The sequence below is a fragment of the Barbus barbus genome (assembly GCF_936440315.1).
Source record: "Barbus barbus genome assembly, chromosome: 47".
NCBI classification, from domain to species: domain Eukaryota; kingdom Metazoa; phylum Chordata; class Actinopteri; order Cypriniformes; family Cyprinidae; genus Barbus; species Barbus barbus.
In genome coordinates, this window is record NC_136725.1 from 15938654 (window position 1) to 15953807 (window position 15154).

Consider the following 15154-nt stretch of genomic DNA (forward strand, 5'->3'; position numbering starts at 1 on the left):
CAACATTTGACCCCTTTGACTTTCATTGTACAAATAAATAAATCTATATTAGAAAACATATATTCCTAGAAAAATGAAAGGCACTTGGGCACGTCTATAATCAATTATCAAAAACTAAAATTATTAAAAACATTCAATTGAAATGAAGCTGAAAAAAAATACAAATGTTAGATGAAAAACTTAAACTAAATGCAAAATATATCGCCGTCGTATCTGCGAGTCATCTGTGTCACGTCACCTGTAGTGTTTTTTTTGATCATGGTATCCCAAACATTGTTTTCATAATGCCAGGCGCAACTTGATGTAACAAGGCTTGATACAGTATCATTCATGTCGCATTTTATTGTTATTCAGACCATTCAGACATATGCATTACATTGACTGGTTCACCAGTTGTATGTATCATATTTTATGTTCACCTGCGAATACAATTAGCTTTCCTGCTGTTAACAGGCCGTGGTGTTTAACTAATCACCTCTTTGAACGATGGGGCCAGTGCTGCTTCCTCAAAGTGTATCATTCTCACGTGTTTTAAGCCTTGTCAGTTTAAATATTAAAGTGTTTTAAGCCATTCAAGCATGAGACGGCACGGAATAGATTTCAATCTTGTACTTACACGCTGTGATTGACATTTTCTGAAAGAGATTTAAATGCGGTACTCGCGCGTTGTAATAGGTCATTTCTGTTCGCACCGGTGGCGCCGCACACACACTAAAAGCCACAGCTCAGCTCAGACAGCACGTGAGTACCAAATTGAGCTTTCTTTCGCTCCTTTATCAGCAAATGCACACAAAAGCAAATCAGAATGACAGTCTTGAGGAGTATCCACGTAAACGAGTATTGTTTCTGATCCGCACTTTACCCCAAACCAGCAGGTTCACGACTTCACCAACCCCTACTGCTTGGCCCCATCGCCGTATCGACTCAAATGCATAGGCAATTGCACTTATTATGGACTCAACAGTGTTTTCAAAGTCATCGTCCTCCATTTCAAAGCAAGCGTGTGTTCAAAATGTAAAGAAATGCTTATATTACTATACTGGCCATGGGGGCGAACCAACCCCGTGACGTCACACGCTGTGGTACTGCAAGATGGGTGGCGCCCTTGCTCCAAAAGCCATCACAAAACAACCTTTTTTCTTTAAAATGGTTACATTAATCATGTTTGTTATATATTTGGAAATCACTTTACTAAATAATGTAAACTTAACTGACTGCTTCACTTCCACTTTAATGTTGTTTCCTTCATCCAACCAATCTCACTCCTGAAACCTAACTTTTAGACGCAGCAGGCAACTGTCCATATTTCGGACGGAATGCATTCGTGTCGGCTGTAAATGATGGTGTTCCAGTTTAAATGGTGAGGCTGCTGTTTTTTTGTTTGTTTTGTTTTGCGTGAGGCTGCTGTTGCGATAGCTATGAAGATTGTAAGTTACGTTATCGCTACATTATTTCGCTACCCTTTGCAAAAATGCTCCTCAGTCTCGACCATTTGTCTCACATGTCAGTAAGATTAGATTAGATTAGATTCAACTTTATTGTCATTGCACATGTAAGGTACAGGGCAACGAAATGCAGTTAGCATCTAACCAGAAGTGCAATAAGCAGAGGTACAGGATATACAGTGTCTACAATAGTTACATATGTACAGAATATACAGATAAGGCAGTAGTACTATGGACATAATTTACAAATTTTTAAATACTATCAGTATGATATACAGATGGGTGATATGAACATACTATACAGATGGATTGTACAGTAAATATATGTACACTATGAGCAAAAACTATGAATATAATTACAAATGGATCTGAATAAGCTATACATTAAGATATATAAATACTAGTGCAATACTAGTGCTATTACTCTGAAATGAAGTCGATTTGAGAACTGTTCGACCTACAAATAAATCATACCGTTTAATATACAGTAATAGTAGTATCACTCAAGGAGGCAGCGCTAAGTGTCAGCCTGTAACAGCCCATTTCAAGACGGAGAAACACCTCGCGTTTAGCCCGTCAGCTGCTTCAAAAATTCGAGTGCTGAAATTAAGTTTTGCAGTGGTTTATTTCCCCTGACTAAGTTCATGTAACATCTTAACAACAATCCTTGTTGATTGTAGTCCGTAGTTGTCGCTCAAACGTCTTTTAATCATATAAAGTTTTAGTCTTGTTTCTAGTCCAAATATATCTCAAAATTCTTAAATCAAGAAGCATTTTCTAGACGAGTAAAAATTGTCATGTTTTCAGAAAAAAAAGAAAGGCAAAATTAAGTGTTTTTCCTTAAAACAAGCAAAGTAATCTGCAAATGGGGTAAGCAAAATAATCTTATTTCAAACCGAAAACAAGATTATTTTGACTTTATTTTGAAAAAAAAGATTTTATATTTGGACTGGAAACAAGAAAAATGTAAGAAAAGTGTGTAGTGTGTGCATTTTTTGTAGTGTGTAACATTTTCTCCCTATAAAGCAATTTGACTTGCCATTGTGTGCGAAATGTTCTATGTGAATTAACTTGCCTTGTCACCTCTTTCACTTCTGACGAGTTTGCACCCCTGAATACTTAAGTCATGATTACTCCTCTAAAAACAAAAATATTGTACCTGATTGGTCATTTCCAGGTTTGTTTATGAAAGATGCTCATTCCTAGATTTAGCTGCCCACTCTCTTTCACTCACATGATGACGATGATCAACTGTGGCATATTGATTGACTGCGGCTATACTTGAAAGCGAAGCAGAAAGGGTGCAAGGACTGCATTTCCCAGGGCGCTTTGAGAGCGAGTAAATGACCAGATGGTCATCCAGACAGGATGCGGCTTCTGCTCATGAAAACCTAATCACAGATAACAAAGACACTCTGCCTTTCTCATTGATCAGAGCGTTTGTGTCTGTGTGTTGCCCTGACAGCAGGAGATTGGCTCCTCTGTTTGTCCTCGGCCTCTGACGGCTTGCGGGTGTTGACACTCTGCGTTTGCAGGAGGTGCCAAGGGACCAAATGGAGAGCCAGGGAATGATTCAGACAGAAATACGCCTGTGACAGGCCAAGAGGTTATCTGTTGGGCTGGGCAGCTGTGAAGAGCACAAAGAGATGGATTTGCACTGGCAGAGAAGGGAAAAGAGGTCTTACTGGAAGATATGGCGAGGGACGTACGATCAGCCAGACAAACAGAGTTTGTCCGGTACAAACACACGCACAAAAAAGAACAGGAAATTAGGTTATGTATCACTAACCATGAATTGTCTGCTCTCATGCTTGTGTCCTACATGGCAGTTTTCAGAGATGCATGACAAATGATTGAGCCATATGTAGTGAGACTCAGAAATTTCAATAATACTTGGCTGAAAAAGCAAAAAAATAATTTTTAGAGTTGAATCATTTTCCAAACAGTGACGTTTAATTAGTTTTGACCGTGTCAACGTCTATTTTATGTGCACAACATAAGTTACAACAAGTAAATATGTCAGCTGTGCAGACGCTAGGACTGGGTTGACAATATCGATTTGTCAATTTGTAAGTCATTCTTTTGATGAACTGGTATTGATTCTTGAATCCCAAGATAGATCTTTTAGTCTTCACTGCTTTCTATTGAACAGAGAACAAAACTTTGCTAAATGTTATAGTGTGCTTGCCATTCAGTAATCACAATAATCTTTGTGCTTTGTTACTTTTGTTAAGAACCAAAGTCTCTGCATTCAACTTCAGCGTCAATTTTATCACAAAATCCTAACAATAAATGGCATTTTGCCGCTTTCTAACATAGTACAACGGATCACTGTGATGGAACGCACATGTGCCGATCATCTCTTCCAGTTTACTACAAGTTATAGCACAAAATAAACGTGAATAAGCATTGAAGGCATGTTGAAAGGTACAGTACAATATACTGAAATTTATCATGTCTCATCCAGTTGTTCAATCAGTATTTCAACCATAGAAAGACACCAATTGAATGGCTTGTAACAATGTCATGTATTGTTACATTTACTCTGGAAAGAAAATTCAGTGTCCATAAACTAGAAAAATAACTCTAGAGAAAATAATTTTGCTATATATATTCCCTATATTACATATTAATTATAGTTTTACTTAACCTGTTTTTTTATGTATTTTTTTAATAAATCTGTCATGAAAATAAGTTTATCACAGCCACCATTTAAATGTTTGTATTTTAAAAAGGAATTGTTGTAGCATTAAAAGTTTATATAAGCTGATCAAGAAATTGCCTTATTTTCCGTTTTACTTTTTGGCTAAATGAATGGTTTCTGTGTATTTGTAAAAAAAAAACAAAAAAAAAAAATTTCAGTCCATCACTAGCCATATGGTATCTTGGCCTTTAGTTATCCTTTAACCTCTAGTCTGTCTGAGCGCCGTCTGCTCAGACCCTGTAGTTCTTTTTTCCAATTGATACAGAAAAGCCAGTTGATTAGCAGTGCCCTTGCAGCCACCCACAACACCCATGCTTCATGAATTTTTAATGGAAACTCTCTGATTTTCTTGAAGAAAAAAATATTTGTCTAGTCTCAGTGCAGACCTCAAACTCCAATTAAAAACCTTGATGTGCAATATAGTTGGACCAAAACCAAATAAATTCAGTGTTATGTATCTGAAGCACTTTAGCATTACACCTCATACTTTTCTCACCCTGTCTGGTTTTCCTCCACCTCCTGCACTAACGGCACTGAAAAGCTCTTCTCCTCTGGCATTAAGTGTTTAATCTGTGGTCTCATGTCTTGATTCAGCCTGAACAGCACAATGGGTGCAAATTACCCCCAGGCAAACGAATACGTAATTAGCCCACTCTGCCTTGACACTCAGCTGCTCGGGCCTTTGAAGGTCTAGATTAATAATGCAGCTCTTCAATGGGCCTTTATCCCATCCACAGGCTAATGCTTGCTAATGGCTAACCAGCCGTATGCTGGTGTCCTCTCACCTCTGAGCGGTGTGCACAGGGTGTGCATGCCAGGTTGAATGCACACACTTACTGGATCACTTGAACTGAGTTAATACAACAGGTATTCACAGATTTTAGCAAAGACTAGAACATTGTAAACAGCATGGCTCACTACATTATAGTTTTACATATAGTTTTTTGGTCCGTTTTTGTTTGCAGGTTTTTTGCCTCTAAAAGAAAGAAATATTTTAAAATACTTTATTTTTATTTTATGTATGTATTTATTAATATGTCTTTAAGCTTTGTGTTTGGGTGTTTGTTAGTTTGTTAGCTTTTTTTTATATAGTTTCTTTAAGTATTCAGTATTTCTTTTTTTGTTTTGCTCACAGATTTACTGCCTCTAAAAAAACTGTTTATTTGTAATGTTTAAGTTTGTTTTTTTGCATTTTTACTTTCTACTTAGTTTAAGTTTTATTTTTGTTTCCTTATTTAAATTGTATGTAATATTAATATGTATCTATATAATGTTTATTTTTTATATTTAATTTGGTGTTTTTTGTTTAGTTTACATGTTGTTTGCCTCTAAATAAGTATTTCATATGTATTTTAAATATATATATTTTTTCCATTTTTGTTTGTTTTGTTTAGTTTATAGGTTCTTTGTCTCTGAATAAATATTCTTATTTTTAATGTTTATTTTCCGTTTGGTTATTTTATGGTTGTATTTTGTTGTTGTTGTTGTTTACAGGTTCTTTGTCTCTACAAGTATTTTTTTATTTTTAATGTTCATTTTCTGTTTGGTTATTTTATGTTTGTAGTTTTTTAAGTTTTATTGTAATTTTGATTTGTTCACTGGTTCTTTTATCTTTCAGTTATTATATTTGTGGTGTTGTTGCCAATAGCTTTGTGGACAGTCAGCATGCCGACATATAGTGCTGTTGCACTTCAGATGTCCCAAGTTAGAGTCCCGAACCTTTATATTTTATATAAAGAAGCTTTTATATTTATTTATTTATTTTTAGTCTTAAGCATTCTTGAATGTGGAAGGGAAGGCCATTGTAAATGCATGGAGCATATGACTCTTTCCCATATGTCTGTTGTCCCTCATTGCCATTCGTGGTGCTTCTGTAGGAAGTTAGTCTCAAGACAAGCGTGTTTGTTTATTATTAACGCTGTCACTCCACTGACAGCTGTCCTCTCAGCATGGCATTTCTTGTTTACGCACAAATTCTGTATTCCACCCTCTCCGATGATTTATCAACGTTCAAGTTTATGCATTCAGTATGCCTCATTAAATCACCTTCCTCTGGCATCTTTTTATCTGTGAAGTCCTCCGTCCTGCTGAGCCGAAATTATATATTCTTTCCGCAGAGTGAGTTCTACTGACTCCAAGTCACCGTTTCCAGTCATACCTATCTCTCTTGTCTCTCTCTCATCGCTCTGTCCCAGCCTTCTGAACATAGATATCACACATTCGTCTCTATAGAAATTCTCTTCCCATTCCCCAAAGCCGTGTGTACCAACTATCAGGACCAGCCTTGGAGAATTTACATTTAACGCCTAACCCAGAGGAATCGATTGATGACCTTTGTGGCGGGCTGTGATAAAGAGATGCTGACCTGGTGCGATGGGGGCATGGCAGGGAAGCCACAATCTCGAACAGCGCATTATATAAAATAACGAATGCATTCTGTGAGTGGCCAAGAGGGAGAGAGTGTAAAACCAAAACAGCTGCACTGCACAACAGATGGTAAGGCCGCAGTAATCCTTCTAAGATCTCAAGTGCAAGCAATTGAAAAACGCAATGAGAAAACTGAATCTGAAAATGAGTGGCCTCATGGTGGCTGCTCCACTGAAGGATATCTCTCAGCCACAGCGCAAGTAAACAAACTCAGATAAGACCTCCAGACTAGCAGAAGATAACTCACTCTGATCTGTAATGTTTACAGCCTCATTATTTTTGCTTTTCCTAGTTTAGGAATATTTGTTTGAACTTGCGCCTTGGCTGGAGCCACCAAATGAAAAATGGCAATTTAAGAATATTAATGTGAGGATTACAGTATGTTTCTGAGATTAGACAATCCCTCGGTTTACCATGCTGACATAAACATGCCACATCTTATTAAGTGGCACATCTTTGTCATTTTTTCATAAAACTGTCTTCATAAAGAGATAGCTCACCTAAAAATTACAATTCTGTCAATGTTTACTGTCCCTCATGTTTTTGAAAAATGTCTCCCATGTTATTTTTTGGCCTTAAACTGAAGGTCAGTGAGGTTCAGTGTTGTTTTGAACCTCACTGAATTTCATTGTGTGAGCAAAAATAGTTGAAACATTCTTCAAAATATTTTCTTTCGTGTTCTGCAGAAGAAAACAATTACAGAAACATCGGTAAGTGATTTAGATTTTTGGATGAACTACAGTACTCATTTAACTGAAATAACATTTTCTCATTTGAGCGATTATGTAATTGAGCAGTTATGTAAGATCCAGGGTTATTATAGTTAATACAATCTAAAACCATAAAAAACTTTCAAATGAGAGAGTTTAACTGAAATGAAATCAAATATAAAAAACTTAAACTTATTTTATTTCTGCTAGTTGCCAAGGCAGTATTTCTCATATTCATTTAGTGTAACTTGATCTACTAAAACTAAAATTGAAGTAAAAATGAACAAAAGCGCACACACACACGCATGTATTAAAAAAAGAAAAAACACAACAAAAGTAGTATGTAAAAATAAAGACTAATTAACAATATTTATTAAATAGTGCAAATATTATTATAAACTATAATGATATCTCAGTGATACTAAAGTAACCCTGAGTAAATTCAGAAGTGAATGTCAGAGGTAGAGTTTTCTCAGTAAGGTCACAGTATCCCTATCCTTGTTCAATCTAACGGCGGGAGACTGCAGCGTTCCAGCGTCTACGCCGACGCAGAACTTTGTGCCAAACCCTGGAGAAGCCCGTGCCAGTTGCCGCCTTCGCCTCTTTTGGCTCAGGCCTTTGTGAGAGGATTGCTAGGCTAGCAAGTGCATAATTACTTGCTCAGTGGTCTATTGGAACAGGTTTCCTCACACCTTCATTCCCTTGCACCAAATGAAGTATCTTTTCTGAGTACAGTGGTAAATTAAACTCCAGGAGTCATCAGGATGCAATACTCTTGCATAACTCGCTGTTCCATTTTTTTTTTTTTTCGTTGTCAGAGATTCTTAATTGCTGCATCTAAAGATGTTTAGTTGTAAATATTAGGATTTGATTGCATGCTCAGTCTCATGCTCTGGTCCCTAGGTATGGCTTGTATCCCAATGTGAATTTGACTGGGTTGGGTTATATGATGAAATTTGTCCTTAATTTTGAGCGATTGTAATAGTGAGGCTTGCCTTATGCACTCGAGGGAAGCGTGGTGCTGTTAGCTCTGTGAACATCATTCACTGTCAGAAGAAAGCAGAGTGTGCTCAACAGCCTGGCCAACTGTGCCTGCCAGTGCCACGGGCAGTTTATGCCTCTCTTCCACAGACCGCAGTGCTAATTGCAGCGGTTGTGTTGTGCTGGGTGTGAGCAGGGACAGTCCTGCCTCAAGAAAGCAGATGGCTGCACAAATAGTGTCCGTAAGAATTGCAAAGCATTCAAAGCAGGCAAGAGAGAGTTACACAAAGTTAGAAGGGACCAGGGAATTAAGAGCTTCATGCATTCTTCAGCAATATATCAGAAATATCAAAGATTCTTATAATCCATTTAGAGACGGCAGTATGGTGTACATGCATTTCCTTTTTTTTTTTTTTTTTTTTTTTTTTTTTACTTAATAGAAAATGCCTCGGTTTGAAATGCTTGTGGTCAAAGGGACAGAGTGACTCAAGTGTGGAAGTTACATGGCAGATGAAGGTCTCCTGCTGTTTGCTGCATGATATGCACAATTCATCCGGATCGTCAAGGACCTGTCCTTAAAGCACCGTCATGCCACAAAACCAATTACCTTTCTGTGTACATGGTGTGTATTTAGAAAAACAGGATTAAAGATTACTACAGCAGTCCCTCATCCAAAACTAAGATGCCATAATCATATTCAAGTACTTTTATTCCCATTTGGTGTTTTATTATTATTGTTAATAATATTGAGTTGAATGGGGTCATCGTTTTATAAATTTGAAGTTGAAAACAGTTGTGCTGCTTAGTATTTTTTTTATTTTTGTCATCTTTTTTTCAGGTTTCTTTGATGAATAGAGAGTTCAAAAGAACAACATTTAATTTGAAATAGTTTATACACATCTTTGCTGTCACTTTTTGATCAAATTAATGTGTTGTTCCTGAATAAAAGTATTAATTTCTTTCCTAAAAATAAATAATTAAAAACCTTACTAACCCCAAACTTTTGAATGTTAGTTTATATCCATAATATTTATTTTAAAGGATTAGTCCACTTTCAGTTTCCTGATCATTTACTGACTCCCATGTCATCCAAGATGTTCATGTCTTTCTTTCTTCAGTCGAAAAGAAATTAAGGTTTTTGAGGAAAACATTCCAGGATTTTTCTCCATATAGTGGACTTCAATGGGAGCCGACAGGCTGAAGGTCCAAATTGCAGTTTCAGTGCAGCTTCAAAGGGCTCTACATGATCCCAGCCCGAGGAATAAGAGTCTTATCTAGCTAAATGATTGGTTATTTTCTAAGAAAAGTACAAATTTATGTACTTTTTAACCACAAATGCTTATTTGTCTCTGTTAGTGTCCACAATATGGAGAAGAATCCGGGATCTTTTTTTTTTTTTGGAAGTGTATTAACCCTTTCACACTTTTGTAGTTGGCTTATCCACAAAATATACATTCATGCCTCTGGATTGGGTGACTTTTTTTCAGGGTTATAGATCTTGGTTTTCTTCAGAGTAGAGTTTGGATTGAAAAACAATGCTAGTGTCCCTTATGCAAGAACATACAGGCTTTGTGTCAAAAAATAGTGGAGGACTGGTTGTGGGGCGGCTTAGCAATATTTCTTTGTGTACAAAAATCTTAGAAATGTTCTCCCCTCTCAGTCTCCCTCTCGTCAGATTGCTCTGTGTTTGCGTCATATCCAGTGTCACGATTAAATATTCTTGCACTAGCTCAAGACCCACGTAACTCCTACAGCAGATTTCTCCAGTTTTATACAGGGAGCGCTCTGTTCTTCATTCTTGATCTGTACCTGCTCTCCTTTATTGCTGCCATGTCATATGTGCACTCACATTCTTAACATGGACTTGGACGTCATGGTGGATTGTAGAATAGATGGTTTCCTGATATGTTAGGCTTAGTAGCATCAGTTACTTTCAGTCGCCCCTTCTATGATTGTATTTGTCGGCGTGTAATCACAGTGCCTACTTAAAGAGTGTGTCGGTAGTTTTTAATACAGTGATTTGAAATGGTCTCATCTTCCTCAGACACACCAGGAGAAATGAAGACATTGAAATATTAGCTCGTAAGGTGTCCCGTGCTCTAATTGGGATCCTCGATAGAAAAGAGAAATTCAGTAGGAGGAGAATTAATTCTTGCTACCTTAAGGCTTTGGTCTAATTTCGGCTAATGGATTCTGTATGGCGGCGATCGATGCTCGTGGACTGGCCCTGCCTTTGCGTGAATGTGTGGGCAAGCAAAGATTAGTTCACTTTCAAGCGTGTCGTCTTTTTTAATAATTTGTTCTATACCACATTAAGTACAAATGTCCCCCAACCTGAAGAAAAATCAATCAATTAATTGATTAACCACCGACCCGGAGACATTCATCTGTCGCTGGCTTGCGGTTTACTACATTCATCGCGTTATCTGTTGAGTAATTTAGCACTTAAGAACACTTGTGATTTGCTTCATTTGCCCACAGTTGTTTTTCAGCTTGAGAAAAAAAAAAACCTGTGCAGATCACATTCCCCCCTTTCATTATTGGGCTTGTGGCTTGTTTCGTTTCGAGATGAATTAGCTCCCTTCCAAACACAACTGTCTGTCTGGATAGTAATTGATTATTCGGAGTGGGTGGGAGTACAGGAAGGGGGCCCTGTGGAAAAATAATTAGTTGCTAACTGCTTTAGTGCTGGACGGAATGTAATCTGACAATGAGTTAGCATGTCATATATTAGCATACACCTAAAGCTCCGGGGGCTGAAACTCAGGCTTTCTCTGTTAGCACATGTACGTTTTGGGATGACCGTGTGTTATCTAAAACATATGGTAATAAATATTATTATTTATGATATAATACTGTAAATGTTTGGTTAAAGAAATTCATGTTTTCATTAAATATAGTTGTTTTTTCTGCATGAAAAGGTCAAATAGTTCAGTTTGTCCGTTTATCTATAAAACTTTTAATAAATAAATACATTTTAAAATATTTATTGATATTGTTATAGTGTACGATTTTAAGCAGGAAAAACATCACAAATCATATTGTGTATCATAGCGACTTAATATGCAGAAATAAATGCAAAAACGGGAACAACAGTAAATCAGGCATTAATTTTCCCCAATGTTCCTTTTAATTAAATTAAAATGTTAATTTTAATATTTTTATATTTTTTAATATAAAAAAATATATATTATATTGTTTTATATTTATTTATTTGTTTTATTGTTAAGCTTAATTTATTTGTTTGTTTTTTAGATTTATTGTATTATATTTTATTTTTCAATATGCAAAGGTAATTGTTAGTATACTGTAAGGTCATTTATAGCTATTTTTCCAACACACATCTTCCTTGCTACGTCGTTCTTTTTTATGCTGTATTTGAATGCTTATTTATTTATTTATTTTAATGCTGAAGTGTTTTGTATTTTATTTTTGATGTTTAATGTGCAGAGACAACTAGAAGTATTCAAGTGCTTTAAGTCAGTCATTCATAGTTTTTCCCTCAAATATTCCCTGCTGCATTGCTCTGTTTGTTTGAACGTTTCTTTGCTTTATTTCATCGCTGAAGTGCATGTGTTTTTCTTGCGTGCTCTTACATCTAACATTCCTTTCATTTCCATTTTTATTTCAGCATCATATTAATGTATAAACATCTTCCGAACATTTTTTAAAACCGCAAATTGACATAAACTTGTGAAATCATAAATGTCTCCGAGCGTCTGCTACATGACGTTGTAACATCAGACAGGGAATGCCTCGGCGCTGTATTGCGGATGAGCAAATGTTCTAAAAATAACATTTTCTAGATAAAATCGACACATCGGTCAGAGATGTGGCCTGGCGTGTAGCGCATCTGGCTCGAATTGTTTCCCGATCCCATCCGCCATATCTGCCATGATTAACTTAAACAGATAAAGTCTGTTCCCACTGTAATAAAACATGACCGAAGTGGTGAGGAGATTGTGAGCTAATGTGCTGGAGGCTGTACCGCGCTCTGTCTGATCTCTTTGTTACAGCTTCTGCATTCTGCTGTTGCTTAAAAATAGTGTTTGACACCTCTGCCAGTGTTCACGGGTCAAAAACAAACTCTAGTCTTATCTTGGACTTTTTGTGTTTGTGCAAGTCTGTTTGATCCCATAAGCGTCACGTGTAGGAGGTAAACAAGTCTATTCTTGTTATACTGCATCCTTGTGTGAAGAGTACTGATTATGTGCAAAATTTCAGTGTATGGAGTTGAAGACCTTATAACTTTGTGAATTTCCACATGCAAAACAACATGTTTATTTAGTTTCCCTGTTTAAAACCATTTGCTTGAAAGCATAATTACGTTTTTTGTTGTTCACTAAACTACCCATGATATCTCTGGGTTTCAAAGGCAATTATTGATGAGTAAACATCTCGTAATTAATCATCTATTCGCTAAAAGCCTCTGGGAGTGATGAACCATGACAAATCAATAGGATTGTCATCCCTGCTGTCCTTCTGTTTGCACTATATGGATTGTGAATAGTTGAATGGAATGATACCGTGGAAACACTTGCGAACAATTCCTGTCTGGAAAAACAGATCATACCAGCTTAATCGGCTCAACAAGATATCACCTGTGGCTGGTGCCTTTGACAAAAGCAACACAATGATGATTATTATTATTATTATTATTATTATTCAAATAAACTATAATGCTGTTAAACGAATAAGTGCGATTAATCGCATTCCAAAATAATTGTTTGTTTACATAATATATGCGTGTGTACTGTGTATATTTATTATAAATGCACACACATGCATGTATATATTTAAGAAAAATAAGCTGTTTATGATTTAAATATATTTATATATAATATAAATATTTTTGTAAATATATACTTTATATATACATAATAAATATACACACGTTATGTAAACGAAACCATTTATTTTGGATGCGATTAATCACGATTAATCATTTGACCTACTAGTTTGTATTAAATTATCATGTTAAATACAAATTCAGTCATACGAAAAATATTTTAGTACATCATTTTATACATTTTAGCCTTACCCTGGAGTTGGTTCACTCTCCAGCTATAAAACAAGCAAGTAAATAATTAAATAAGCATGATAATATCGTGTATCTGCGATCTCACAGGCTAATGATATGACTGGAGTATATCGCCCAACACATTGTGAACTAAAGTTAACTAGCAAGATTCTGTTTCTCTATAATCACAGTTGTTGACCTAAAGGAGAAAAATGACCATAGATTATGCAAATGCTGATGAACCCTGTGGCACTGAGAACACAATTAATGCATGCTGACACGTTTGAAAACAGTGACGCATGAAATCCAATTTGCATCACTAGAAGCATTCACATACTTGCAGAGAAGACTTTTTAAGGCTAGTATATAGTGCATAAAAGCAGTGGTGGATCTCACAATGTGATCTTGATGGTCTGAATCAAAAAAGACCCCTGCTTTACTCGATAATGGTAAAGTCATTTTAAGGTTTAAGGTCCTCACATGGTTAATAGAAATAATCAAGGTGAATGTTCGGTTAAGGTAAGTGGCACAGGGCAATTACATGTGCTAAGGTTATCGACGGCCCAATTACAAAAGGTTCTAAAGCGCCAGAGCGTTCCCAATCTGACTGTATTGGATGAAGTGTGAAAATCAATAGTTCTCCCACTGCACCCTTAAGGAAGTTCTGCACCTCGGCTTCACACTGAAATGTAGTTTACAGGCATTTCAGCCTTTATTTCCAAATCACCTGCTTATTTACTTTGGCGTTTGGCGTTTGCATGTCCAGGAGCTGGCCAATTTCATGCCTGTTGAACTCCAAGACCGATGCCATTGATTATTGTTTGCTGCAGAGCAGGAACAATCTCTGATTGGTTTGCCTGTTCCTTTCCTCTCCAGTGTGTTGTTTGAGAGGTAGAGGGTACGTAAGTGTGTGTATGAGGTCATGATGTTCTTTTTACCCCAACATTAAATGACCCTCTCGAATCGCAATCATTGTTTGTCAGGCTGAGAGTGCTGCTCTCTACGGAAGCAACCTCAAAAACTGCTCCTTTAAGAATTCTCTCTGTATTGTTTCCTTTGCTTTTCTTCCCACATTCACTGCACTCACAAGACCTTTCCAATTGCTGTTAATGTTCAAATTCATTTATTCTCTAATTTCATTATTTTTATGTCCTTTTTACTTTTGTCTGTTCATCGCATCCACCTTGTGTCCTACATCAATCTCCCCCATACCTATTGAATAAGATGACAGAATAATTGAATTAAATTGTGGTGATTAATGACACTGTTTTGTCTTCTGTATAGCTGCTTTGCAGTTGAAAACAAATTGTAATTTTAACTGAAATTATTTTATTCCTGTTTGAATTTTGTGTCACTGATGCTGTTTTCCTTTTTATCACCATAAAGCTATTTTTAAGCTGTCTGTATTTTATAAAATGCTCTTTAAATAAACTTGACCTATTCCCATCCATCCATCTATTTATTTACCATTTATTTATTTACATCACCATGATGTGTGTTTTTCTTTTTCATTATGGTTGATTGAAAATATACCGTTTGTCATTGTAAACATTTTCCTCAGTAATTTCCTTCATTTGTGTTTCTTTCTCAGCTGGTGGGTGGAGAGTTCGACCTGGAGATGAACTTTATCATCCAGGATGCGGAAAGCATCGCCTGCATGGTGGAGCTGCTGGAGCACTGCGATGTCACCTGCCAGGCGGAGATCTGGAGCATGTTCACAGCTATCCTGCGGAAGAGCGTTCGCAACCTACAGACCAGCACCGAGGTGGGGCTCATCCAGCAGGTGCTGCAGAAGATGAGCTCTGTCGACGACATGATTGCAGGTGAGCTCTAAAGTAAAGCGTCACGAGATGCTTTCATAGAATCC

The 15154-nt window shown here is 36.6% G+C and overlaps 1 protein-coding gene across 6 annotated transcripts in view; it reads left to right on the forward strand.

Annotated features, from left to right (window-relative positions):
* Positions 1–15154, forward strand: part of LOC306865383 (neurobeachin-like) — a 116879-nt gene that overhangs the window by 38338 nt on the left and 63387 nt on the right. For all 6 annotated transcript variants that reach the window (XM_079409947.1, XM_079409948.1, XM_079409949.1 and 3 more), the window contains exon 2: positions 14879–15110. In XM_079409947.1, coding sequence (XP_079266073.1) covers positions 14879–15110 — 232 coding nt within the window. The remainder of the gene's footprint in view (positions 1–14878; positions 15111–15154) is intronic.